General features: G+C 45.6%; 1 protein-coding gene across 1 annotated transcript in view; it reads right to left on the reverse strand.

The window, feature by feature from the left end:
• Window positions 1–1,616: 1,616 nt before the first annotated feature.
• The window catches only part of LOC146188510 (monocarboxylate transporter 12-like), a 45,476-nt gene continuing 21,603 nt past the window's right edge, over window positions 1,617–25,489 (reverse strand). Inside the window, exons 2-5 of the mRNA XM_084603815.1 lie at window positions 17,475–18,923; window positions 15,007–15,234; window positions 13,894–14,176; window positions 1,617–9,075 (exon numbers count right to left, since the gene is read on the reverse strand). Coding sequence (XP_084459941.1) covers window positions 8,756–9,075; window positions 13,894–14,176; window positions 15,007–15,234; window positions 17,475–18,656 — 2,013 coding nt within the window. The 5' untranslated portion in view covers window positions 18,657–18,923 and the 3' untranslated portion in view covers window positions 1,617–8,755. The remainder of the gene's footprint in view (window positions 9,076–13,893; window positions 14,177–15,006; window positions 15,235–17,474; window positions 18,924–25,489) is intronic.

The following is a 25,489-nucleotide window of genomic DNA, read 5'->3' on the forward strand; positions in this document are numbered from 1 at the left end:
ACGTAATGGTGCATTACAGTTTATTCGACTGCTAAAGGATTCCACTTGTTACCTCTTTCCTCCAGACAGCAGTAGGTGGCCCAGCCGAGTTGCAAACCATACCCCTCGCATTGCTTAGTACCGACACACATCTTGAGCTTCACTGTGCATGCCATAGTGGTAACGAACTTTCAGCCAATACTGTTAACGAAGAACAGCACAAAGGAACGCCCACAATGAAGAACATGCAAGATGACTGACACTGCCCTGTGCATTCTATTTTGTCCACATTCTATCACCCCGTGTTTTGTTAATAGCAATGAACCAGCTAGCCCAGACCACAGTCCCAATTCATTGTAGTCAATGGGAGGAACACGTGAAAGACCGCACGTTTGTATTACATCTATTTCAAAGCAGCACAGAAAAAAGTAGACGCAAGTGCTGGCTTGTGTAGCTTGTGCCAATGTTTTAATGTAGCCTGCACCCTAACCCTGGTCACAATGTTTGTGACCAATGGGGAAAGAATAACAAAAACTCTGCCTAATGCAGCAGCACTTGCTGCACTGCTTTTAACAAAACTGGCCCACGTTTGAGCTAGCAGAGCCATACTCTGACATGACCTCTGTAGTGGTACCTTGCTTGATCCAGCCCATACGTTCAGGCTGGTTGTAATAACCACTTCATTATTAACCACTAAGTGTTTTGGACGAGTGTTTACGATCAAGCGCCGCTCGTCTGTGGCTTAGGTCATGTGCAAGTGGCACAGTGGCTAGACTGGCCTTTGTTTTTTGTTCTACCGCTAGAACACATATATATACACATGGCAACCTGGTTTATAAAAATTGCATTTGATGAAGGCAATGCGTGTACTGTTAGCCCGTCGTAACGGAAAAGCTTTTCTTTGCCATCCAAAGAAGACTGATATGCCAAGGTTTACATTGTTCCAGGAAGCCAAGGTGACAATGATGACACTGATATGAGCAGATCCAATAAGATTACAGCTTAGAAAACCTATAATAATAATAATCGGTTCAAAGGAAGGGAAAGGTGCACTATCTGTCACACTTGCTCTGTGGACACTTGAACCGCGCCGAAAGGGAAGAGATGGAGGTATCAGTTCAATTCAGTCGTGTCCAACTTTTCGTGACCCTATAAACTATGTCGCCAAGCTTTTCAGTCCCACATTACCTTTTAAACATCGCATAGATTCATCTGCAATGCTTTGAGGATGCCATCTAACTCCTCCTAAATCCCTCAATCTTTCCCAGCATCAAAGTTTCCTCCAGTGACTCCTCTCTTCGCATCAGATGACCAAAGTAGCCAAGCTTTAACTTTGCAATTTGACCTTTCAATGAGCAGTTGGAGTTTATGGTCGCCAGTATCAACTGGGTTGATTTTCTGGCAGTCCAGGAAACTCGCGAGTCTCCGCCAGCACAATTTAAAAGCTAATTTGACCTAGTTTCTGGTTCGAATACTTTTTGAGTAACGGATACTTCTTTTTTCCTGTAACAGTCAAAGTCAACATTAGAAAAAAAAGCAATTTTTGTTAGAAATTTGACAGAACAAAAAATGGTTAAGAGGACATAGCGCATGATCAAGTGGGCCAGGAATTCGAAGCAAGAGACAGGCAGACTGTACCAAGAAAAATGTCCGGTTTATTATACCTCGGGTTCCAGGCATGCCAAAGCACCCTCTGATCCTTGGGCTATTTGTTGCATCTTCTAGAGATGAAAGCTAAGTACCCAGAAATCTTTCTGCACCGAATGAGCAGAGTCCAAATTGCTTTTTGCGAAATTTCGAAGTGTTCACGAAAGAGAGCATGCAGAGGGGTGCATCACGTGAATGAAGCAACCAAGTAGGTGCATACACGGTCTCGTCAAGCGGTAGAGGAACACGTCGGAATATCAAAGAACAGATGCTCATTTGTTTTTGACAGCTGCTACGCGGGACAAAACTGAAACATGACTACAGTTTCTAAAACGCACGCGGGAGTTGGTTATCACACATCAATTTCACAGGCACAGAAACGGAGAAACAAAGTCCCAATTTACACAAGACACTGAAACACAAAACTTGTTTTCCAATCTTTATATCACAGTCTGGTAAGGAAACTTCAAATGCACCGATAATTGATAACTACACCATCACAAAACACACACGCAAAAGACAAGTGAATCTGGAGAATGGTAAAAACAAGATTACACATTTTGCACGTGCCCTGCACATGCTAGCATCACTCGAGTTTAAAAACAAATAAATGTGCCACAATTGTGACGGCTCGCTAAATAAATAATCGCGTAATGCATGTACACAGATACCGATCAAGACAGGTCAGTAAAAATGACTGCAATTGGGTCATTGCTGAAAAGCACAGTGCACACTTATGTTGCATAGCAAGGCAGCTGCTAACAGATTAATAATGCAAAGAGCGCTAACGCACATTGCTGGTGGTGGTGGTAAAAACTTTAAATTTCCAACAGATGCAGGGTAGGCGTCAACCTACCTGCCTACACGACGGCCTGGAGCCCTTGGACCCGGGCGGCGTGAGGCGTTTTCAGTTCACGCCCCAAACTGCTTTTTGTACACAAAGAAAGGGGGGAGGGGCCGAGGCAACCAGAGCATACAGAAATTAAACTTTCATGACAACTTGAAAAGGTGCAAAAATGGCAAACCAGCTATCAGTTGCACATGCTTTTACTTGAACAGAACAAGCACCTGATGACATGCAGACTTGGTCGCCATACCTTACAGTATCCAACGTCCCCCACCTGCGTGACAAAGGCACCATCACTGGTTGCTCGTCAATGCACATCATAAATGAAACGTTCAGAGTGATTGGCTGTTGGAAACACCGTTCGCAGCACTGCACAGGTGTCTCATTGTACTCAGTCCTGTCATTGAAGGCAAGTGCAAAACAAAAACATCCGACAAAGATGGGAACGAGCACAACGCAATGAAAGGCGCTCTCGGTAAGGCATTGTATCAAACGCTGCACAATGGGTACAGGGAAAACTGAAATCCTATTGACCAAATGGGTGGGGGTGAGGATGGCAGTTGCTCACAGTAAAACAAGAATTCCAACAAAGTACAGTAGAACATGTGGAATGCAATGGGAGTTCCAAGGACATTGACACTACACAAAAGAGCTACACTCTAGGTATCTACAATCAATTATATTGCGATGCTTGCAGTGCAGTCGTGAGTGATACCACACATCCCAAGGATATCCTTCACACATCCCAGGGACATCCTTCGCAATTTTTCTTTCCCAGTATAAAGCACGCACCAAAACATCTGCCAGCAGAAAGCCAAGATAAGACTGAGGCGATGCACAGAGCAAGTTTTGAAGCCTCGCTTGCAGATCAGCTACACCTTAAATGAAAACGGGCATAGAAATGTGACATCGCTCCATATTTGCGGGCAGGTCGGCAGCACAGCAATATATAACAGAAGGAAGGCTTCAATGAGATTGGTTGGGGCAGCCAACCGGAGGTTAATAAAAGCATAATTTGCCAACTACAACTGACTTGTTGGTCATAGTTTATTCGCAATTTTTCTTCCTTCATTCCATTAGAAAAGCGAAACTTGTTTTCTTCAAGGAGCAAAACTAAGATGAGTTATAAGCGTATCGATATGCTTGTGGAGCCCATAAAAAGGGTAGAAAGTACATGGACAACGCTACAAAAATGCAGGGCATGACAAAGGAAAAGTTCAACACATGGACACGGAGGCAAGATGTTTTCTCAGAAAAGCAAACAACACAATCGAGGCAGTTGAAAAACCGGTAGACTATGACTAGACCCAGCAGGTTTGAAGATGCCTACCAAAACAACTTTGTGACTAGATCCAGAACAGCCTATATACGCAAGAAGCACACGCCGCAGCTAATGTACTGGAGTCCTTGGCACTATCTAAATAGCGTGCCTCGGTGCCAACATGGCCACTATGTACATTTCATGGTATGATTTTTTTTTTCTTGAAATATTGGAAAAGCACAAACTTAAAACAGGCAAGTACAGCGTAAACTGCAGCTTTTAACTGTGCAGAACAGTTACACTCTTCATGATGTTTTTTAACTCTTTGAAATTGTCAGAACCCATTACACACCCCACAATCTACAAATCCCTGTGAACAACTTCAGCGGCAGAAAAACTCAAAAAGAACAAGATCCAGGGAGAGGCTTCAGTTCGCTAGCCTGCATTTCGAAAGAGTGACTATGTTGTCGAGCTGTTTGTTGGTTGCTAGATTCTCTCCAGGCACCTTTTTATATTCAGTGTTGCCAGGAATCCCAATTTTCCCTGCCTTCTCTCTCCAGCAGCAAGAGAAAGCTGGCTTAGCTCGCAACTTGTGCAAACAACAGTAGTGCTGGCTTCGCACGCTGAGAATAGTTTCAAAATGAAAAACAGACAGGGACAACGAACGTCACAGGAAGAAAAACACAGAGCAGATGCTCTATCCCATACTGCGACACAGTGCTATGCTGGCCGAGCAAGGGGGAGAGGAGGGGGTACAAAAGCGTCTATCTCTTACAACTAATCATTTCTTTTCCTTTCTACTCAAAAAAACCTGGATTCTATAGTGAAGATGATGTGCAAAAACCAAAGCTAGGATGAATGAAGCTATCGTGAAAAAGAGTTGCCTAGATTTCCCTCTTTACATGAACCGAAGCAAACGAGCGGCCCTTCCCCCCCTCCCCTGCCCCCCTCCAAACTAGCAGCACCCAGCGGAAGTGAATGAAGGAAGCCTAGTTTACTCGCTACCCACAAGGCAGTGGGGGCCAAAGTGCTCCAAACTCTCCAAGTGCACCCACCATCCGAGGAAGGTGCTACGATTGTCCGTTTTTGGTACGCAAAGTTCTTGACTCCAAGACGACGCTGTCACATCAGGCACCCGGAAGGGGCCCTCCACATACAAACAGTGCTCGCTCCAAGCTCACTCATTACAAGCCTAAAAAGCACCACGCAGCACAGTTCTCAGCTTAGCGTTGTAGCAACAGCGCAATGCTCTGGTTATCAACCGAATGACATATTCAGAAACCACATATACATGGGAATGGTAGAAAAACCACAAGAAAAGAAAGGAAACAAAAAAAAAAGGCAAAGACAAACAGCTCCATTACTTGCGCTGTCTGTATGTGTGTGCTTCCCGAATAGCTCCTTCCGGTGATGGTCAGGGCACTACGTTGTTCTGTCTTTCATTTCTCCATTGCATTCTTCACTAGTGCAAAAATGTCAAGTTTTAATTTGACATTGTCACTCAAGACAATACTGACACCTGAGGTCCGAAGACGTGCATCTCACCACATTCCAATGAGATCCTTTCGATAAAGTTCATTCACATACACGACATGTCCCCACCAAAGAGCATGGAGACGGCCGTCTCGGCAGTGGAAGCCAGTATACGCACAACATGCCTCCTTGCTTCAGGCTTCAGGAAAGGTGGCACAAATAGTGGCAATCATTATTCCACACTACTCAGTTCCAACCTGAACAATCCTTCAACGAAACCTATAAGGCCGATGCTAGATGAGATGAAAGGCCTGCATACCACGTGGGATGCTCCTAGAACCAGCAAATAAACAGAGGAACAAAAAAAAGCAATCCTTGCAGGAAGCTCCCAGCAAGTTGAAAACCATTGGATGAAGTCTAAATCTGCACAAGTCCGAGAACGCACACCGGTGGTTTTCACCAAGGAATTACTTCGACACACAAGTTGTACAATCCATGGCAGCCTGCCTTCAGCATTTTTCTTCAAACTTTAGATGCTCCGAATCCAAAGTGCAAAGGTGGAAAGAACTCCTAGAAGCTAACTCACTACCATCTAGCTTCCGCCAAGACCGAAAATATTATTTCAAAAAGAAGCTAGCGAAAAGTTCAAAAACAGCTACGCTGAAATCTCCTAGCAGGCTCATCATGTTATCAATGCAAATGCGATGGAATTGGTACTATGCATGCCACTAAGATAGTTATGAGATCGGTGAGTAAGAGAACCCTAGTGTGAAGATCGGTGAAAAGTAACACCCGGTTTCTGTTTCATCAAGATTCAAATGACAATGTGCCAGTTGTATCATGTGCAGTATGCGTAGTATGTGGAGCACACGCTGGAACACTTCTAGTGAATCTGCCACATTAATATTGCCAAAAGTTGCAGTCATGGATGTCTATGTCAATCTAACCCTTTCGTGCAGTTTCCACCATGTGCCTGGCAACATGCTTAACATGCTCAGGACATGAACGAAACGCAAAGAGGCATCGAAAATGGGAAAACAAGACTGCATGATCCCCTACTGACCACTGACGGCAACTTTAAAAGAAGGGACAAAGCCATGTCGTCACAGAAAGAGTACCGACTCACAACTAGATTCTTTTTAATCAGAAAGAACACGCATCATATAACACAAACCAATGCATAAAAGTAAAAAACAAAAGTGCGGATAAGGCAACCAGAAGTACACACTAGTACATTGAATCGGGGTAGGTGAATTCTTTATCACGTAGCATTAACTCTAGAGAGAGGGCTTGCAATTTTTTCTTTTTTCCAGATATAGAACACCTCACTAATCTTCACGGTCAGCCAATCCGTGCACATAAGATGTCAGATTGAGCTGGTGCTTGACCATGTACCGCCAACTGGTCAATCTTGCTACGTTTTGTTGCTCCTGTGACCTTTGACCTTCAACGCAGATCCCCATACAGAGGTTGCACAGGACTGTGTAGGCAATTTCGCCACATTTAAAGCGTGAAAGGTAGGTGCCAAATAAAAGTATGCAAAAGACAAAAACAATAAAAAAGGCACGACACCTCGGCTCCCGTACCATCTTGCTTTTTGTGGGTGTTTCTCTTCCAGGCTTTCGTTCGGCAAGAACCTTTTACGTTTTAATACGATTGTCCCCCAACTGGACGACTTTTTGTCCAAATCTAGTGTTTACAGCATGCATTTTCTTCCACTCCTCTCTTTGCCTCAAACACCAAGCAGAGAGCACCGGCAATGAGGCATGGCCCTGGCAGGCTTGGGAAACTGACTTCTCCCACGCTGACCCTCTAGGCATGAGCAAGAACACTATTTTAAAGACATGGGCCCCCATGCCGCAATGGAGGGGGCAACGCGTTACTTCTGCTCGAGAGTTGTGCTTGATATTGCATATTATAGGACTGCTGCCTACGAGGCAAACGCTACAACCTCCGCACACTACATCCCCCTCCTCAAGGGCAGCCGCAGTGCACGAAGGCAACTGAAAACAAAACGACGCGCAAGTTTGTACACAGTGGGTGAGAGATCGCAAACCTGCCACAAGATGGGGCCCAGACCCCGCGCACGAGCTGTGGACGTTAGGTGAGCGCTTTTCGAGATAGCTGTGCTTAGGGAGTCCAAGTACTAGAAGCTGAGCAGCCCAGATAAATCGGGACAGAGGTGTGATTCTGAATAGACTGGAGCGACGTACGAGTGTTCTATTTGTGAGACCTCGCCTGGCCGTTGTGATGTTAGGCTGCGATTAGGCATCGAGCACGCCAAAGGTAAGACTATTCGATGGCTCAGTACCGTAACGAGCAAAATGAGGGGGCTGAGAAGGGACTGGATGGTTCCCAGCAGACCGAGCTTCACTTGAATTTGCCGCCAAATACTGCAAATCACACAAGTGTCGGACACGCGCGGTGCTAAACATGCAAGAGTCCCACAGACATGAGAACTGTGATGTAACACAAAAACACTGCAGTTTTCTTTGTTTAAACACTGCCTACGAGGCACAATGTTCTCCGCTCGGTTGTTACTATGTAATAGTTTCATTTTTCGCCCTTCTGCAAATCGCAGCACGGTTCGTACCGTGTGACTGGCAAATGCACCTCGGTGATGTGTGAGCAGGGCAGAGCTCAGTGGTGCTCAAGGGGTGTGGTCACACAACACGTGTTCATGTCATGTCAAAACGGCCGAAATTGTGCACATACGCGATATAAATCTATATTATCCCAAATGCACTTCAGTCGTGATCGTATCGTCGAGATTTGGCTGTAGATGGACTCTGCACATGCATCCATGTAACCCAGTGCAAAGAAGTGGGAAGCTGTGAGCTGTCAATGCTATTCTGGCGCAAACGAGTCAAGTCACAAGCAGGTCGGAAACCATGCCGTCAAGGTAGCAGACGGGCTTAAAAACTGGGCCAACCAGAGACAGCCTCTGTATCTATGCGCTTCACCAAGACATTGTGACTTCGCATGATTGTCTAGCAGAGGAAAAACCGAGTCTCTGGCCCGAATATGTTTGCAAGCTCTGCCCTGAGATAGTGGGCATGGCATATCTGTGCTCAACACTAGCCAAACAGGGCAGCGAAAGGTAACTACTCAACTAACTGGCATCAAAAGCAGGAAGATATGTTCTTGAATGAAGTAAATAGGTATTGCATCTAAAGAAAAAAAAAAAGAAAGAAACTGAACGCTGTTTTCACTGAAAGCAGCAATACGATATAACTGCTAATCTGAACCCCTGCAGGTTTCCTTGAAGTCACCAAACAATAATGAGACAAGAGCTTCGATGTATATAAAAAAGCAGCCTATTCTTGTGGAACTACATAAATATTGCGTACAATACCATCAACTGCCTGCAGAAAAAAGCAATAGGTTGAAAAAAAAAAGAAAAATGTGCATTAGTTCAATGCTTGCGTACAACCACCAATGCTAGTGCACTCCACTGAACAGTAACAAAAAAAGCCGGAGTGATGTTAGAAAGCAACACCACAGCAGATCCAAGAGAGAGGGGAGGGGGGCAGCTGCTGGAAGGCAGCTCAGACGCAGACACCGTTGCTCACCAAGGCAACGGTTTCATGTGGGTGGTCGTCGCCCTCCTCACCATGCTTTGCAGTGGAGGAGGAGGAGGCAGAGGGAGCGGTGCCATTCTGCTGCGGCAGCAGGACTGTCTTGACGTCCAGGCGGCGATCGGCGGCGGAGGAGGAAGACGTGCTGTCGGCGTCACGGTTGAAGGCGGCCGGGTTGCGACAGTGCCAGCTACTGGCCACGGGCAGCATGAGCACGCCCGACGCCAGGATGGAGAGGCCGCTGAAGTAGAAGGTGGCATCGTACGCGCCCGTTGTGTCGCACAGCCACCCTGTGAGGGGGAAGATGAAAAACACAGGATGAAATGGCGAGTACTGAAGAAAAAGTAATATGACATAGTTATTATCATAGCTAACAGCATTTCCACCATTACATGCCACACCAAAAACGACTGGCATGATATGTCACCAATGCAAGGCAGTTCCTTAAATAGTGGGGACACAGAGAGGGTTGCCGACACAATCAACCCGCAATAATGCAACCCGCTGTCGAGCCTTAATGATTTCACAAATCACATATTCATGTAAATTTTCTGAACACTGTTCCAAAACAGTGCCATGGAGTCGCACTAGCACCAGTGGATGGGAAAATATCTCTTGAAGATGACCACCGAGAGTCCCAACTAACAAGACTAGTGCAACATTCCCTGCATTTTTTTAATCCAAAAACTACGTCTAACAACAATATTCGACTTTTCTTCCCCACGTGCAAAACTGTTTGTTTGTATTCGTTTTTACAAGGGCTGGCATAGACTTGTTGAAACAAACAAAATCTATGAATCATCGAAATGAAATAGTACTGATATTATCATCGATACAAATGGAGTCAAAACGGACAAAACTCCTGTCGAGAAATCTGCTCCACAAGGGAAACCTCTAGTCAAAAAAGGCAAAAGAGAGAAAAATGCTGCATTTTCAAGTGCTTTGACAATATGTGATGCCACCGTGGCTTGTGAAAACAAAGTTGCACTGTACCTCCCGGTGGATTCCAGCAAGAAAACTTGGGGCAGAATAGAAAGCGAGGCATACCAGCAGGTGCAATTATTTTGTCGAAAAAATCCTAAGAACAACTATGATACTCACTAATGGCAAATTTGAGTGCAGCTATCCAAGCATTTTTGCGATACATTGAGGCAAAGAATTTGAGAGATGTTTGTATGTATGTGTGATGCTTAGAAGTATTCAGAGACTTGTAATGGGAGCAGCTAGGGATAATGGTAGATGGAGAATACCTCAGTAATCTGCGATTTGCTGGATGACATTGCCTTGCTAAGTAACTGAGGGAATGAATTGTAAAGAATGATTGATGACCTGGACAGGAAAAGTAGAAAGGTAGGCTTGAAAATCAATATGCAGAAGACTAAGGTAATGTTCAATAGCCTAGGGAAGGAACAGCAGTTTACTTTAGGTAGCAAAGCACGGGAAGTAGTAGGCAAATATGTCTACTTAGGACAGGTAGTGCCCCGCCGTGGTGGCGCAGTGGTAAGACACCCGACTACTGTGCCGGAGTACCCGGGTTCGATCCCGACCGCGGCGGCTACGCTTCGATGGAGGTGAAACGAAGAGGCGTCCGTGTGCTGTGCGATGTCAGCGCACGTTAAAGATCCCCAGGTGGTCGAAATTACTCCGTAGCCCTTCACTAAGGCTCTTCTTTCTCTCCCGCCTTCAGCTATTCAGGTGTCCACAGAAACAAGTGTGACAGATACTGCACCTTTCCCTTCCTGTGAACAAATTATTATTTATTAGGACAGGTAGTAACCGCAGATCTGGACCATGAAAGGGAAATAACAAGGAGAATAAGATTGAGATAGAGCGCATTTTGCAAGCACTCCCAGATTATGACTAGCAGCTTACCAGTATCGCTTAAGAGGAAAGTATACAACAGTTGCATCTTACCTGTACTTGCCTATGGGGATGGAATGTGGAGGCTAACAAATAGGGTTCTACTTAAGTTAAGGACAACGCAGAGGGCTATGGAAAGAAAAATGGCAGGGATAACGTTAAGAGATCGGAATCGTGCAGAGTGGGTCAGAGAAATAACTCAAACTCAACTTACTGACATTCTAGTGGAAATCAAGAAAAAGAAATGGGCATGAGCAGGTCATGTAGCATGAAGAAAGGATAACCGATGGTCGCTTAGGGCAAAAAACTGGATTCCAAGGGAAGGAAAGCGTAGCAGGGGGCAGCAAAAATATAGGTGGGCGGATGAGGTTAAGAAGTTCGCAGGGGTCAAGTGGATGCAGCTCGCACAGGACCGGGTTAGTTGGAGGAATATGGGAGAAACCTTCGCCCTGCAGTGGATATTGGCCTCGAGATCGAGCAGAGTCACCACCTTGCGGCTCAGCGGCGAAACCTACTGAGTGTGGATGCGTTTTCGCGTCGCGTGCCAGCCCGCAGTGATTTACGCGCGCGCATGCGGAGTGTACAGGAGTGTTTTTGTTTGTTTCGCAGTTCCTGTGAGCTTTTGCTTACCTATATGCCTCTTGCAAAATAAATATGAACAGTCTATAACCCCACGCTTCATTAAAAAATATATATATTTGTCCGTATCGAGCATGTCATGCTTGGATAAGGACATCATCCATCGCGGTCTTCGGCGCTTGAGATCCTTTGACATGCAATGTCTCAAACGAAGTGGTACTGTCGTTACCGCCGTGTCAAAAAGAAAAAAAAAGACAGGTCGTTGCTGTTAATAAAAGTTAATGCAAACGCTCAGAAATCGCATATTTCTGTTTCTGTTTGGAATACCGCAGCTACTAAAACAAATGCCACCGCAGACTGCTTCATATAGCAGAATGCAATTTGAACAGACCACTCCTGCTATGCCGTCTGTATGCACGATAGAGTTGTGTGAGTACTTTGTTTGTTTGTTTTTTTCTTTTAAACCTCTGTCGCGGTGTCTCAATGGTAAGGGCGCTCGACTGCTGATTTTAAGAACGGGGGATTCAATTACAACCGTTTCGAAAGGCATTCCTCTGCTGTGGAATTGACTGCACAATAAACAATAACATGTACCTGGTAAATGTGGTGTTAATAATGAAAAAAAAAAATAAAAACGACACCAAAACTAGCCTCTGAAATCATCCGTCATAGCCGATGCCACTTTCATGTTAAACCTGGGCCAATATGCATTTCTTTTCTTTTCTTTTGTTGTTGAAGGCTTCTGTGCATCTGTAAAAGTTTTAGTGAGCACATTTTGCTTTAGAGAAATGCTCGAATGTTTCGGAAACATGTTCCCTGCACCTAATTATTACCCTAAATGTTACATAATACACCTAGATCAATGTACTTTACTGGTAGCCTATTATAAACATTATAATCCCTTTTCGTCCAAGTGCTGTCTTCCGACAAAACTCGTCATTTCTGACAAGGGGAGTAAAACAGCTTCATGCGGGCTTAAATATCAGTGTTTAGTTCTGGAATAAATACATTTTTATAGTCGCATGATAAGATGACCTCCATTTCTTTCGGAATAGTTTTATATCCGGCATCATTTTTGGAAGCAACCCTAATATTTTACTTCGCATGAGATTTAGTCACTGCTAAATAATTAGTGATAAAGAAATTTTCAGCCTGTAAAATTGCTTCCAAAACATGACAGTGCCCATGCGCAGTTTATAACGATGTCTTCGCAGCAAGTAATTCGTAGCTTGCACTTTAACGTTACTGAAAATTAATCGCTGATTATTGTAAATTCTGTCAAGTGTGTAAAAGTTCTCTCACAGGGTGAAATTTATTCACATTGCAAAACAAAATAATTACACGACTAATTTACCGTCATATATTAACATCAAACACTTCAGAAACCCCTTATACTTTCCTCGGTTTCAGGAAATCATTTACAGTTAGTGGCGCATGCATTAATACACTCTCACATTCTATGACAGTGGCCGCAAAAAGCATCTCGGCAAATTCAGTCCACTCAGCGCTGTACACGTGAACAATCAGCTTTCCTGTGCGGCGAGGTTTCCTGTATAGTGTCGGCGTGATCTCATTTTTGGGGAATACTTGTGCGTGGTCATATGGGCCAGAGTTGATGTGCACTCAGTCTTAAGCAACTCTCTATGCATTGCGCTGCCAATGCTACATTTAACCTGCTTAATCCTCGAGTCAAGTACGATATAGTGAACCAGGCTGCCTTGATTCAATCTAAATTACTGCAGGTCAGAGCACGAACCTTGTATCTGCGTGGGCTTGACACTAAACTCGCCAGTCTCACTCGCATGAGACGCATGCAAACTGTTTAAAAGTCGATAAGAAAAACAAAGCTGTCATTAGGCAGGACCAAGCATTAGGCGCGTGAGCGCGGTACAGCGCAAGAAACGTGCAAAGTAAATCTAGAAGCCTGGTGGTTGCGTGCTGTGTTTTCCTAAAATCCGCTCTTCTTCTGCTGCATTGGCAAAATCCTTGGATCTTTTTCTGCAATATTGCAGAAATACTGCAGAAGACACTTTTTCATCGCCAACAAACCCGCCGTAAACTCGGAGGCAGACCTACGCAGCGTACGTTTCTGCTGATCCACACTACCGGAGTGACGGTGGCGCCACCTCTAGGTTGATCTCGTGGCGAATAGTCAGGCTGATGATGATGATGATGCGTGTGCAGTTACCAAGCACTCTTTATTTTTCTCACGAGGCAAAGGGAATTTCTCAGAAAAAGAGAAAAAAGAGCCACCTCTGGCTCTCCTTTCTCTTCTGAAAATTCTCTCAGGCTCGTGACTCTCTCGCATCTCATGGTTCCCTTTCACTAGGTTAAATCGACAACGGCACCAACGGCGATGCGGCCCAACCTCCAAATGGGCACATAAAAGCTGCACTCTAAAAATAGTCACAAGCCCCACGAATCGGCACGGTGCGATGGGCACAAAGTGGTTCTATCATGATGCCTTTCAAACGTTGAGTCATCAACAAGCCCCAATAGGTGCCCAGGCCTCAGCAAGTGTTGCTGTCAGAAGCCCCTCTGCCCTGGAAGGCAGTTTACTTTATTTCTTCATTTCTCTTTCAGGAATGAAGGCGGAAACTGTGACAAAAGGCGGTTAGACCTGACGCGGTCACAGTTCCCTAGTACAGTCTGCAGTTGGATGCACGCACCTGCAATGGGGGGTCCCATGAGGCCCGCGAGCCCTTGGATAAGGAGAAGCAGGCCGTAGGCACCCGTGAAGTTGTCGAGCGAGATGAGGTTCACCAGGATGACCGGCACCAGGGTGTAGTTGGCCGAGATGGCAAAGCCATATAATGAGCTCAGCATTGCCAGCGCGGGGTAGCCGGACACCAGGGGCAGCACGGCAATAGCCGCCCCGCTCACGGCCGTCAGCAGGCTGTAAAGCAGCGATGGCTCCAGCCACGACTTGTCGCCCAGGTAGCCCACAATCACCTGTGCACCAAAAATATGTCCAGCTCGGAAATGCCAAAGTGACAGCACGGGCGATGTAGAAGGAGGCCTGAGTGACATCGTGGCAACTTGGGATGTGACCACAGGCAGTGGTGCCGTCAGCTAATAAACAAAGAGCCACCCAGGCCTGATCTCGTGATTTTAGAGTGGTAAAAAGTGCTCTATAGATAAAAGTGCTTGGCCTACGCACGTGGTGGCTGTCAACATCAAGTGAACACACATACAAAAAAGGAAATGCAGAGAATTTTGACTAAAATGCTAATAATGCTAATAAATACTAATACATTTGCTATTCTGCCACTTAGCTCTGTGCAGTTGGCCGAAATTAGACACATTTATCCCTAATGAAATCTTTATTTTTATTCACTGGCTGCACGACTGCGGTGCCCCACAGTGGGACTTGCAGTTGTCTGCATAACGCATTACTACGCAACTGTTATACAGATGCTAAGCATAACAGCTACTGAACAATCTCATCATGAGGAATGTCCAGCCATGGTTATTCAGCGATTACATGCCAAGTGCAGTGACAGGAGGCGATTCAACCAGAATAAAAGGCGGCATTTTGGACAGGATACAAACACCGCCCACTCTCTCAAGTCTCTGTGTGCCCATCCAAAAAAGTATCGCTCGTTACGCTGCAGGAATGTACAAATCCATCACCAAAACGCGCCCTGCAGCATGGACTGTTAGGGGAAAAGTGCTTTTCGACAGGTTTATACAAAAGTGTGCAGAGAAACCATTTATTTACAGGAAAGAAGAAGGCCGCCGTCTCACTTACATGCGACAAGTGTGAAGCAAACACCACTCACCACGCCGAGTGTGTTGAGGATGCCGATAAAGGAGATGAGGAAGGAGGCACGGTCCTTGTCGACACCCAGCTGGATGGCACTGTCCGGCAGGTACATGTACGGGTTGTCGACGCACGCATTCAGCAGAAAGTTGGAGATGCAGAGCAGCGTGTAGCGTCCGTTGAGGAACAGCCGCACATCCATCGAGTCCAGCAACACCTCTTTCAGATCGCTTAGCCACTGGCAAGCCTGCGTCGGACAAGAACAAGATTGCGGTGCTGTTTTGGCAACATCGCCCTTAGCAGCTTGGTGTGACGCCCTAGCAGCAGCTTGTGTGTCATTTTCTGTATGAGCAGAGTACTGCACACGAATAGGACATGATAGCATGGCTTCTCTGCATTTGGCTTAGGATCACATGCACATGGAACATCATGCCTAAACTTCTTAAGTTGAGAGTAAAACTAGAAGTGCACAAGCTGCAACCATTTGTTCTTGCGCCATTTGTAGCACCACCAAAGGGCAACCACGAGGATTAAAAGCCGCAAACAAACTTATCAAGTTTAATACAGAGGTGCAATGCATGTTAGCCCCAAAGGCGATCCGTCACTTAAGCTACTGCCTGCTTGTTGCATTCCACACCACTGCCCTTCGCTTTCATCTCCATCCGAGAGCAAGAAACTTGAGAAAACTGGTGCTGTTTTCTTGGGCCTCACGGTGCAACTAACCGCACCTTAGCTTGCCAGAATATCGGGAATGACGCTCAGAAACACAGCGAGTGCTGCACATTCCAATGTAGACAGCCCAGGCATCTGCTTACACCAGGAACGTCATTGCCGTCACTACTGCCACCACAACTCCACAGACATCATGGGCTGACACTTGTCTATAGCTGGTACGCATTGGCGCCCACATGGTGCCCAACTGTGCCACCATCCACCATGCTTGCAGTGCACGCAGCGAATGAACTCCTGCCAGTTCTGCTTCGAAAGTGTGCTTTCAACATGTTATGATGGCTTGCGTGCCACATTCATGTTATTGATCAGAATCCGCATGCATCGGAAATCAGACCTATGGTTGTCACATGCGACAGCTGCATGAAAACATACAGTAAACGCCTCTTAAGGTGGGCACATGAGCAGGATAGTGATGCTCGAGCTGAGGTTGCACAACCGGCGCACTGACGAATTTATGTTTGTGGATTCAGTTTACCTCTATTGTGGAATGAAGCTGGGACAATGGCAACATCCCTTTCGTGAACCCGAAAAGCAGCATGTGGTTCAAGCACACTAAAGGGGAAACGGACACGAGAAGGCTGCAATGGGTCTGTGGTGCTCTTCTTGCATTATTCTGGATAATAATTCTGCGCAGAACCGCTGATTTCCATCGCTACATGTGTAACCAAGATATAATGCTTCAAATTCTAACCTCGGGGTTACCTGCAGATGTTTTGGACAAGACGCATCCAGAATAAGCACAGGAGGAGCACCGATTAGACTTTCGCAAAAGCTTTACGTATGAAATAATATGCAACCTCATCCTGCTTTGGACCCTGAAATGAGTCCTTGGGAAACGTGCTTTGTTTCTCTGAGGGTGTCGTGGCCACCCTGGCGGTGACTTTTTTTCTATTGTACACTGTTGGAAATCTATGCCTGGGTCAGGGTGATAATGCAACCTCGCCGCCTAGTTCGGCAACCTACCAGCTCAACTTTGTCACTGCACCTACGTGCACTGTGTTTACAGGTGCCAACACAAGACATGACAGGGATGAAGCGCAAATTAAAGAGTATAGGCTACACACTCATGTGTCCACTTTGTCAACACGCATAGCACACAAGGACAAAAAATGAACCACCACCGTCCAATTAGCCCAGTTTGGTGGCTTAATGAGTGACCATTGCGACAGTGAGCTGCCACTTTTGTGTAAAAAAATATTTGTCTAGTATGGTAACAATAAGGCTTCCAAATTCTGGCTAATTTCACGGAAACGCTGCTATCACTGACCATTATCTGCGCTTTGAGTCAGCCCACGTCACTGGGCCCATTCCTCGAACTTGGCTACAGCAGGATGATGTTTATTTGCGACATAGTTTCTTGCTGCTGTTGTGCGCAGCAGCAGCCGGCTGAACCTCCCATGCTTGCGCATTCCAAGTGCCAATCTGAATGCGTCGCATGAGGAAAGCATCTAGTGGAGGTGTTCATCAGCTATGTACAACCGCAAGCATGGCAGCCGGCAGCATATTTGGGCGCCATGTAGGTGCCAGTGCATACCACCTATTTAATCAGTGAGCACTACAGGTCTACCACAGACATGGCGTGCTTTTCTTCATGGGTGAAAGAGGGAAACCGTAGCCTTTCACCAATTTATTCCAAAGATGCAGAGTTTTACATCCTCTGTGAAATGTGGTTACTATCATAGGCTGATATACAAACTGAAGCTACAGGGGCCTCAAGTTACACCAACAAGTGCTCCAAACAGCGCTGACACCCACCTTGTCCTCTCCGCTGATGGTCAACATGCTGTTGCGGTAAATGTCAGGGCAGCTCGATGCCCGCAACCGGTAGCGGCGGATGTTGAGCATGGCGCCACGGTAAGTGAGGCTGCCCCGCTGGAGCCGCATGTTGCGTAAGCACGCCGAGTCAGCCCGCTGCTGCAGACGGCGCTCGCCCCACGCACCCCCGTCACGCCCGCCCGAAGCTGGCGGAGGGGCAGTCGATGACGGAAGCACAAAGTTGGGAGGCACGCTCTTGATCGTTGAACATGCATCGATGGTGCTCCAGATGTTGGGGTACTGCTCCAAGAGGGTGTTAAGATGACCCCCTTCCTTGTTGTAGTTCTCGGAGAGCACATCCAAGGGAGCGCCACGCTGGTCTGTGATGTAGGTGGGGAGCTGGATGAGCGAGCTACAAAGTCTCTGATCGCTTCCACCCGCAGGTGGCAGAGACTTCTGCTCGTGCCCATTAGCATCATCATTATCGTCGTCATCGCCAAAGAGATCCAGGTCCCGCATGAGGGCACCAGAGATGACCATGTTGAGAAAGAAGCCCGCCAAGATAAGAAGCGTGCCCTGCCAGGCGAACGTCTCAAGCAGCCGGATGGTCAGGGGAGCAAAGACAAATGTGCCGATGCCCGTGCCGCAGACGGCGAGGCCGGTGGCCAGTGACCGCCGCCTCTCAAAGTAGTAGGCGACACTCACGATGGATGTCACATAGCACAAGGCCAGGCCAAAGCCAGACACGCTGAACGTGAGAAAGAGGAACTCCAGTGACGTGCTGACATAAGACGCCACAAAGCCGCTGGCTGCGAGGAGCGAGCCCACAATGCACACGCGCCGGCAGCCATAGCGGTCGGTCAGCGATGAGGCAATGGGGCCTGTCAGCAGGGGCATGCTGAGGTAGAGAGAGCCAACCCATGCCGTCTTGCCCTTGCTTTGTTCAAAGTAGTCGATGAGGTCGACGAAGAGGATGCCAAATGACATCGACACGCCATCGGCAATAAGGTTGATCATGAAGGAAGCAAACACGACGACCCAGCCCCAGCCGCCGTCAGGGGGCACAGCTCGACGGCTGCAGCCATCGCTCGACGAGGGTGACGAAGACGGCACCGAGCACTGCTGGTCTAAGAGCTGCCTGCCCGAAGGTACCTGGGACTTGGGCTCTGTGTCCACTGACATGCTGACAAGGGGGGAAGTGGGGCACACTGGGAAGGGGTCACGGGTGTCTGGCCACTACACAACAGGGGTTCAAGCGAGGTGGGGACTAGGTGCTGTAGGTTCTTGCTGCTGTAGATTTCAGGCACTGATATACCGAGCTGCTGCAGGAGGACCAATTTGGCCATGGGGCGTTGCAGAGCGTAGGACTTGTTGCTTAGGCGCAGGTGGTTGGGCGTCCAGATGTGCTGCTCCGGCAGTCTCTCTGATCTGCCACTGATCCCATCAATTCTGCACAAAAATGGACGGGAGGGATAGCACTGCTTAGGATCTCAATCGATTCAACGGAAAGACACACATAAATACTGCTTGCTCAGCACGCCACTGACCACTGCCAAGAGGGCTGCAACCTCAACGAATAAGACAGGTGGGACATGTGCAACAAGCTTTTAACTATTCACAAGCAACTTTTATTAAAGTAAACTTTTTGTTCAATTAGGCTTTTTATCACAGATAATTTTTTATTTTGGCCACTAACTATCGCTACGTGAAGGCAAATTGGTTAAAAGTCTGCACATGTCCCTCCCGTCAACCCTGTTCCCTGCAGTCTTTCATGCCAGTCTTTCATGTGTGCATAATTTATCAAAGCCACTGACCTACTACTTCTGCAACAAGAACTGCTATAAGGTCTCCAATACTCAGGAGACATTTCAAGTTTCGCCACACAGACAGATGTTGTTGCATTTAATTATGAATCATTCCAGTGCCCAGATATTGCAAGGCTGTAAAAGGCACTAATTATAATTTTCGAAGCCGTAAGCAACCACAAGTCCAGCATATTTCCCATTGGAACATGCACCCCTCGCTAAGGTATTTTAATACATTCAGCCGTACTTATGGTAATGCTAATAAGTAAAAAGAAGGAATTTGTATGTGCCCATTTTATCATCCACATAATTATGGCCACACGTTTGTACCACAATATTGTGTGCCACGCTGCCTCTAGACAAGTACAAACGTTTTTATGCCTTCCTCATGAATGCCACAGCTTGCTATCCAATATGTCTCCATTCTGCGCATTCTGCCTGTTCACCATTCAAGGAAAACAAGCTTTTTCTTGATAACGAAATTATTAATTGTGAACTAACGCTGTTACCCTTTCAAATGATGGCATTTCTTATGCTTTGATGATCTCTTAGAGTTAGATGACCCAGACTAAAGTAAACTATGCCACGGAAACAACAAAATATTAAGCAGCCGTTTAGCTTGGCTAAGCATACCAAAATAAAACGGAGCACGAGCCTGTAGAAAAAGTGCTCTCCTTCGTCCAGGCTGCTGATAAGGCGGACACCAAAAGTGTAAAGCTTAACATCTGGGTGACCCACACGCATGCATGCTATACGCACATGCATCCTGTCAAATTTTGCCTTGTTTAACTTTACTTTGCCACATCCTGGCACACTTAGCTAGGTATTTAACGGGTTCTTTAGAGTGTTTGTAGAGGAAATGAAGATGACAACATTGGAAGAGCAGCGTGAGAGACAGAGCTTGGTACGTGGAGACGCCGGCTACCGAGATAGCACAGCGGCCCACAATGTTGATCTTCGCTTCGGTCATGGTTTGAAACCCATTGGCAGAGGGTTTTTTTTTTTTTTTTTTTTTTTTTTCAAGTGGTTGCTTAAAGGATACTTCAGAGCCATTTCGAAAAAATCTTAGAATTCAGATAGCGATGCTCCTGCTCTAAAAGGGCAAAAACATGAAGCTAAATGCACAGAGTAATTTAACAAACTCAAAGTGGGAGAGAAAACACGTGCCTGTCACGAACAAAAACTGCAGACGTGCAATATACAAGCTGTGGACATTGCTGCTGACAGCGTAAAATTGGGAACGAGCTAGGGGGCTAATGCTCTGAAAGGAAAGAAGAGGATGACAAAAAACAATGCGACGAAGGGCCTCCACCTCCCACCAGAAAGCCTGCCCTGTCAAAAGCTGTAGGTTGGACTGGATATAGGGATATCAATGCACTGACGAATCAAGCTATGAGAGAAGCCGTAGTGAAGGGCTCCAGGTTATTGTGAACCAACTAGGTTTTTTTAAAATAACACTGTACAAAGAGGGCGTTGCCGTATTTCACTTACACCGAAATATAGTCACCACAGCGCGACCAAAAACGAGATCACAGCAGGTGCAAGCTGGCAGCTGAACATGTTATCAGCACTTATGCTTCTTTCCGAGCACAGCTGTAAAGAACACTTTTAGCTGTTCCAACACTGATGCGAAGTAGTTAAACAAGTATCAGGGATAAAATGTCACACATAACAGTTGATGTGTGCGTCTCCCCATTCTGCCCACGTCCCATGCACGAGGGGGGAGGGGACACCAGTTTAATCCCGACTAATGCATTTTTTCTCTTCTCCAGTTCACTGCCTGGCTGCAATAAGCAGGCGGAAGCTGGGCACAGGGTTTCCAAACTATATAACCCAGTCATGCTTCCTTCAGTGCAAAGAGAAAAAGTATGCAAGCAGAGGCAGATGCTGTCAACAGGGAGGCGCTAAAAGGAAGGTGACGAATTTAAACAGAAACAACACAAAAGCAAAGAGGAAAAAGAGAAAACTACAGTTGGAATGAACGAGCACTTGCAATGCTCTCCGCACATTTCTGCACTGGAGGAACATGCTCTGGCTGAGGCTTTCAAGAGGGTAGCAGTCAGATATGCCAGTGTGTGGTGAAAATCCTGCCACAACACAGCTGAGCAGTTACCACCAAGTACGCAGGAGGAGTGCTTGGCAACTTTTAAGCCAGCCCCTTGACAGATCTCCTCATACCCTATTTCCAAATTCGACTCACTCCACTACCCTTACCCTCTCACAGTAAATGCAGGTTAGCGCCCCTCAAAGTAATGTTTGAGATGTACCACTATTACAGCAGAACGATGTAAGCAGGTGCCGTCAATGAGAGACTGCGGCACTTGTGATTACCAAGAACAGTAGTGCTTCATAAACAAACACAAACCTTCCGGAATTATTGCCCATCAAAACTGCCAATACAATGGGTGAAAACCATGCAGATTTCATGGAGTCCCAATGGAACAAGACACAAAGGACGTAACTCTTCCAGCTACAGCTAAGGCGGATTACTGCAATTGCCTGCAATGAGCAACTGGTTGTTGAGGAAACCAATGGCTCCTCAACATGAACTCCCCACCTGAAATAAACCCAAAAATTGATGCCACTCCAATGGCTTGAGCTGCAATTACGATTCCATTCTCAAGCAACCTCGCTGCCCATTTCCAACTATCTTGAAAGCATTTATCTCTGACTGGCACTCCTCCTGTTTACCTACTTACGGTTACCAATCAATCAATTTTTCCACCTAATGCAGCTGGGTGCCTTAAAAAGAAAATTCTCAAGCAAAGCGCATTTGTTCTTTGTGCAAATAAGTAATGAAGGAATTCCCTGTGGTATTAAAAATTTCAATGCACATTTTTTTACAAGTCCAGCATATTACTATTATTCAGCAAGCAAACTAATCGGATATATGCATGTAAAAATAAAATGAGAGAGAGAGAGAGAGAGAGAGAGATGGAGAATGGCACTTAGCCCTGAAGAGTTCCATTCAAGTTTCCCATTCAGCATTACAAAAAAAAAAGATAAAAAAAAGGCTTATGCCCACCCTCGATGGGTACCGGCCTTAACCAGCAGTCCAGCCTCCAAGAAATGTGGCATGCCAAAGTGCTAGCAATGCTTTTCTAGGGCTAAGTACCAGCACAAGGGATGGCAGAATGCCATTATGCCAGGAAGAAACCAGATTGGGAGGTCAAATAAAAAAAGAAATGCTGACTGAACGGATATATGAGCACCATTTATCCCTGTATACTTGGTTCGCGTGCCTACTTATGCTCTTTCTATTTTCTTGTCTTTTATAGCATGTGAATAGAATGTTTACAGCAGGCAATATCTATGGCATCAACAAATAATATTATGATATGACCAAGTCAAGCATGGACCAATAAGAGTGCATACCAATAGAAATTATTTTTTCCTTTTGGTCAAACTTCATAAAACCTCCCAATCCAGAATAAATTTTAAATTAATTTCAAATATTTGGTTATAATGAGACTTGGTCAATTTGTTTCCGAAATAGTTATCGCTCAAAATAATTGCCAGCGGTCTGTGAAGTAACTGAACACATCACACTTGCAAAGAAATAGCTCGAGACATGCAGCAACAAGTAACCTTTCCAGTAAGGTACCTACAAGTAAAAAACCCCTTTAAAGTAAAGTCCTTAAGACTGGCAAAAATCTTAACTATATCAGGGTCTGAAAATGCTGTCTGGTAATTAAATGGCTACTTATTGAACACATCTTGTTGCTTAATGAAAAAACTAAAATACCTTCCATCTCTCTCTTATCGTCTCTTCGTCATTTTTATGTCTTGTGGTAGCTTTTTAGCATAAATACAACATGGCTGCGAATATATGTGAAAACTGAAGCCTTGCATGAACACAGTATCATCCTCCTCTGTTTTCCTTTTAAAAGGCAATAGATGGGAAATGCACGCAGCAGTAAAATGCACTGCAAAACCACATAACCCACCTTCACTGCTTTCCACTGCTCCCTCGTGCTTCGTGCTGTGAACGTTTAGCCATTTCTTTCCTTCCCAATTTCTCGCGGCACTTTTGCTCTCTCTTGCTTTCTGAATGGACCGCACCACCTTTCCATGTTTGCAGAGAGCTTTATTTCTTTTTTTTCCTATGTGCTGCATACTTTCCCTCACGACTTCAAGACCTACATAAAGTTGGCTTCTCCTTGGTAAAGCCATTGAAAAAAAAAAAGAAATAGCACTGTTTATTTGTTTTTAAATAATTGTCTCGGGATCCTAGGTAGCGCACGTGTGGTGATGACTAATCAAAAAATAAAATAGACAAAAACGTTTTTCTCCGTGTGTGGCACACTTTACATATACCACGTGATTTTATTTATTTTTATTTTATTTATTGATACTGCGATTTTTTTACAAGACCTTTGCAAGACCTTTGCAAGACCTTGCAAGATTTCTACACGAGAACTGACACACTGCTCAAAGCAAATCATGGAAGGAGAGCGATACTCATCCTAAATAAAGTTAATTCCGCTGCGGCAAGCATTTCATCAGCAAACAAACTCCCATAATGGCCCAGTTGGCATACAGGATGATAAGCTCATCCAAGAAATGTGGAATGGTATGGTATACAATACATCTCCCGATAACTGCATTCAGGCATTCCAATCTTTTGTGGAATTTACTTCTCCAAGCTCAACGTCTGAAATATGCCACCGACATTGGGCGCAAGAAACTGCCTTTGCAAAAAAGCAGGCAGAGAATAACATCACAATGTTAAATAATAGGCTTAATGCTTGCCTTCCTCTTAAACAAAACAACTCAGCGATTTGAAGTCCTCAACCTGCACATGGACTCTGAGACGCTGCTAAGGAAGCTTTCAGATAATCTCAAAACTGGGGCTCTTGAAAATGTTCTGGGGCTGCACAGGGTACAACAATTTTTCCGACATAATAGTTCAGTGCTCGACAGTACCGGAACCATGGAAGAATGCAAAAATTATCCTTATTCACGAGAAAGGGGACTCTAAGGACCTTAAAAATTACAGACCAATCAGCTTACTGTCTGTTACGTATAAGGTATTTAGTAAGGTAATCGCTAATAGAATCAGGACAACCTTAGACTGCAATCAAGCAAAGGATCAAGCAGGGTTTCAGAAACGGTACTCTACTATCGATCATATCCATACCATCAATCATGTGATAGAAAAATGCTGGGAATATAACCAGCCCTTATACATAGCATTCATTGATTACGAAAAAGCATTTGACTCAGTTGAAACCTCGGCGGTGATGCAGGCATTGCGAAATCAGGGGGTTGACGAGCCGTACGTGAAAGTGCTGGAGGATATATATAGTGGCTGCACAGCAACCATAGTTCTGTATAAAGGAAGTAACAAAATTCCCATAAACAAAGGTGTTAGGCAAGGAGACACAATCTCCCCAGTACTATTCACAGCTTGTTTAGAGGAAGTATTCAGAGACTTGGAATGGGAGCAGTTAGGAATAAGGGTAGATGGAGAATTACCTCACTAATCTGCGCTTTGCTGATGACACTGCCTTGCTAAGCAACTCGGGGGATGAACTGCAAATAATGATTGATGACCTAGACAGGAAAAGTAGAAAGGTAGGCTTGAAAATCAATATGCAGAAGACTAAGGTAATGTTTAACAGCCTCGGGAAGGAACAGCAGTTTACATTAGGTAGCAAAGTACTGGAAGTAGTAGGCGAATATGTCTACTTAGGTCAGGTAGTAACCGCAGATCCGCACCATGAAAAGGAAATAACAAGAAGAATAAGATTGGGATGGAGCGCATTTGGCAAGCACTCACAGATTATGACTAGCAGCTTACCGGTATCGCTCAAGAGGAAAATATACAACAGTTGCATCTTGCCTGTACTCACCTATGGGGCTGAAACGTGGAGGCTAACCAAGAGAGTTCTACTTAAGTTGAGGACAACCCAGAGGGCTATGGAACGAAAACTGGTAGGGGTAACATTAAGAGATAGAAAGCGTGCAGAGTGGGTCAGAGAAATAACTCAAGTTACCGACATTCTAGTGGAAATTAAGAAGAAGAAATGGACATGGGTAGGACATGTAGTGCGAAGAGAGGATAACCGATGGTCGCTGAGGGTAACAAACTGGATTCCAAGGGAAGGAAAGCGTAGCAGGGGGCGGCAGAAAGTTAGGTGGGCGGATGAGATTAAGAAGTTCGCAGGGGTCAAGTGGATGCAGCTAGCACAGAACCGGGTTAAGTGG

The sequence above is a fragment of the Amblyomma maculatum genome, chromosome 5 (assembly GCF_055883805.1).
Source record: "Amblyomma maculatum isolate TAMU_Amacu chromosome 5, ASM5588380v1, whole genome shotgun sequence".
Classification (NCBI taxonomy): Eukaryota; Metazoa; Arthropoda; class Arachnida; order Ixodida; family Ixodidae; genus Amblyomma; species Amblyomma maculatum.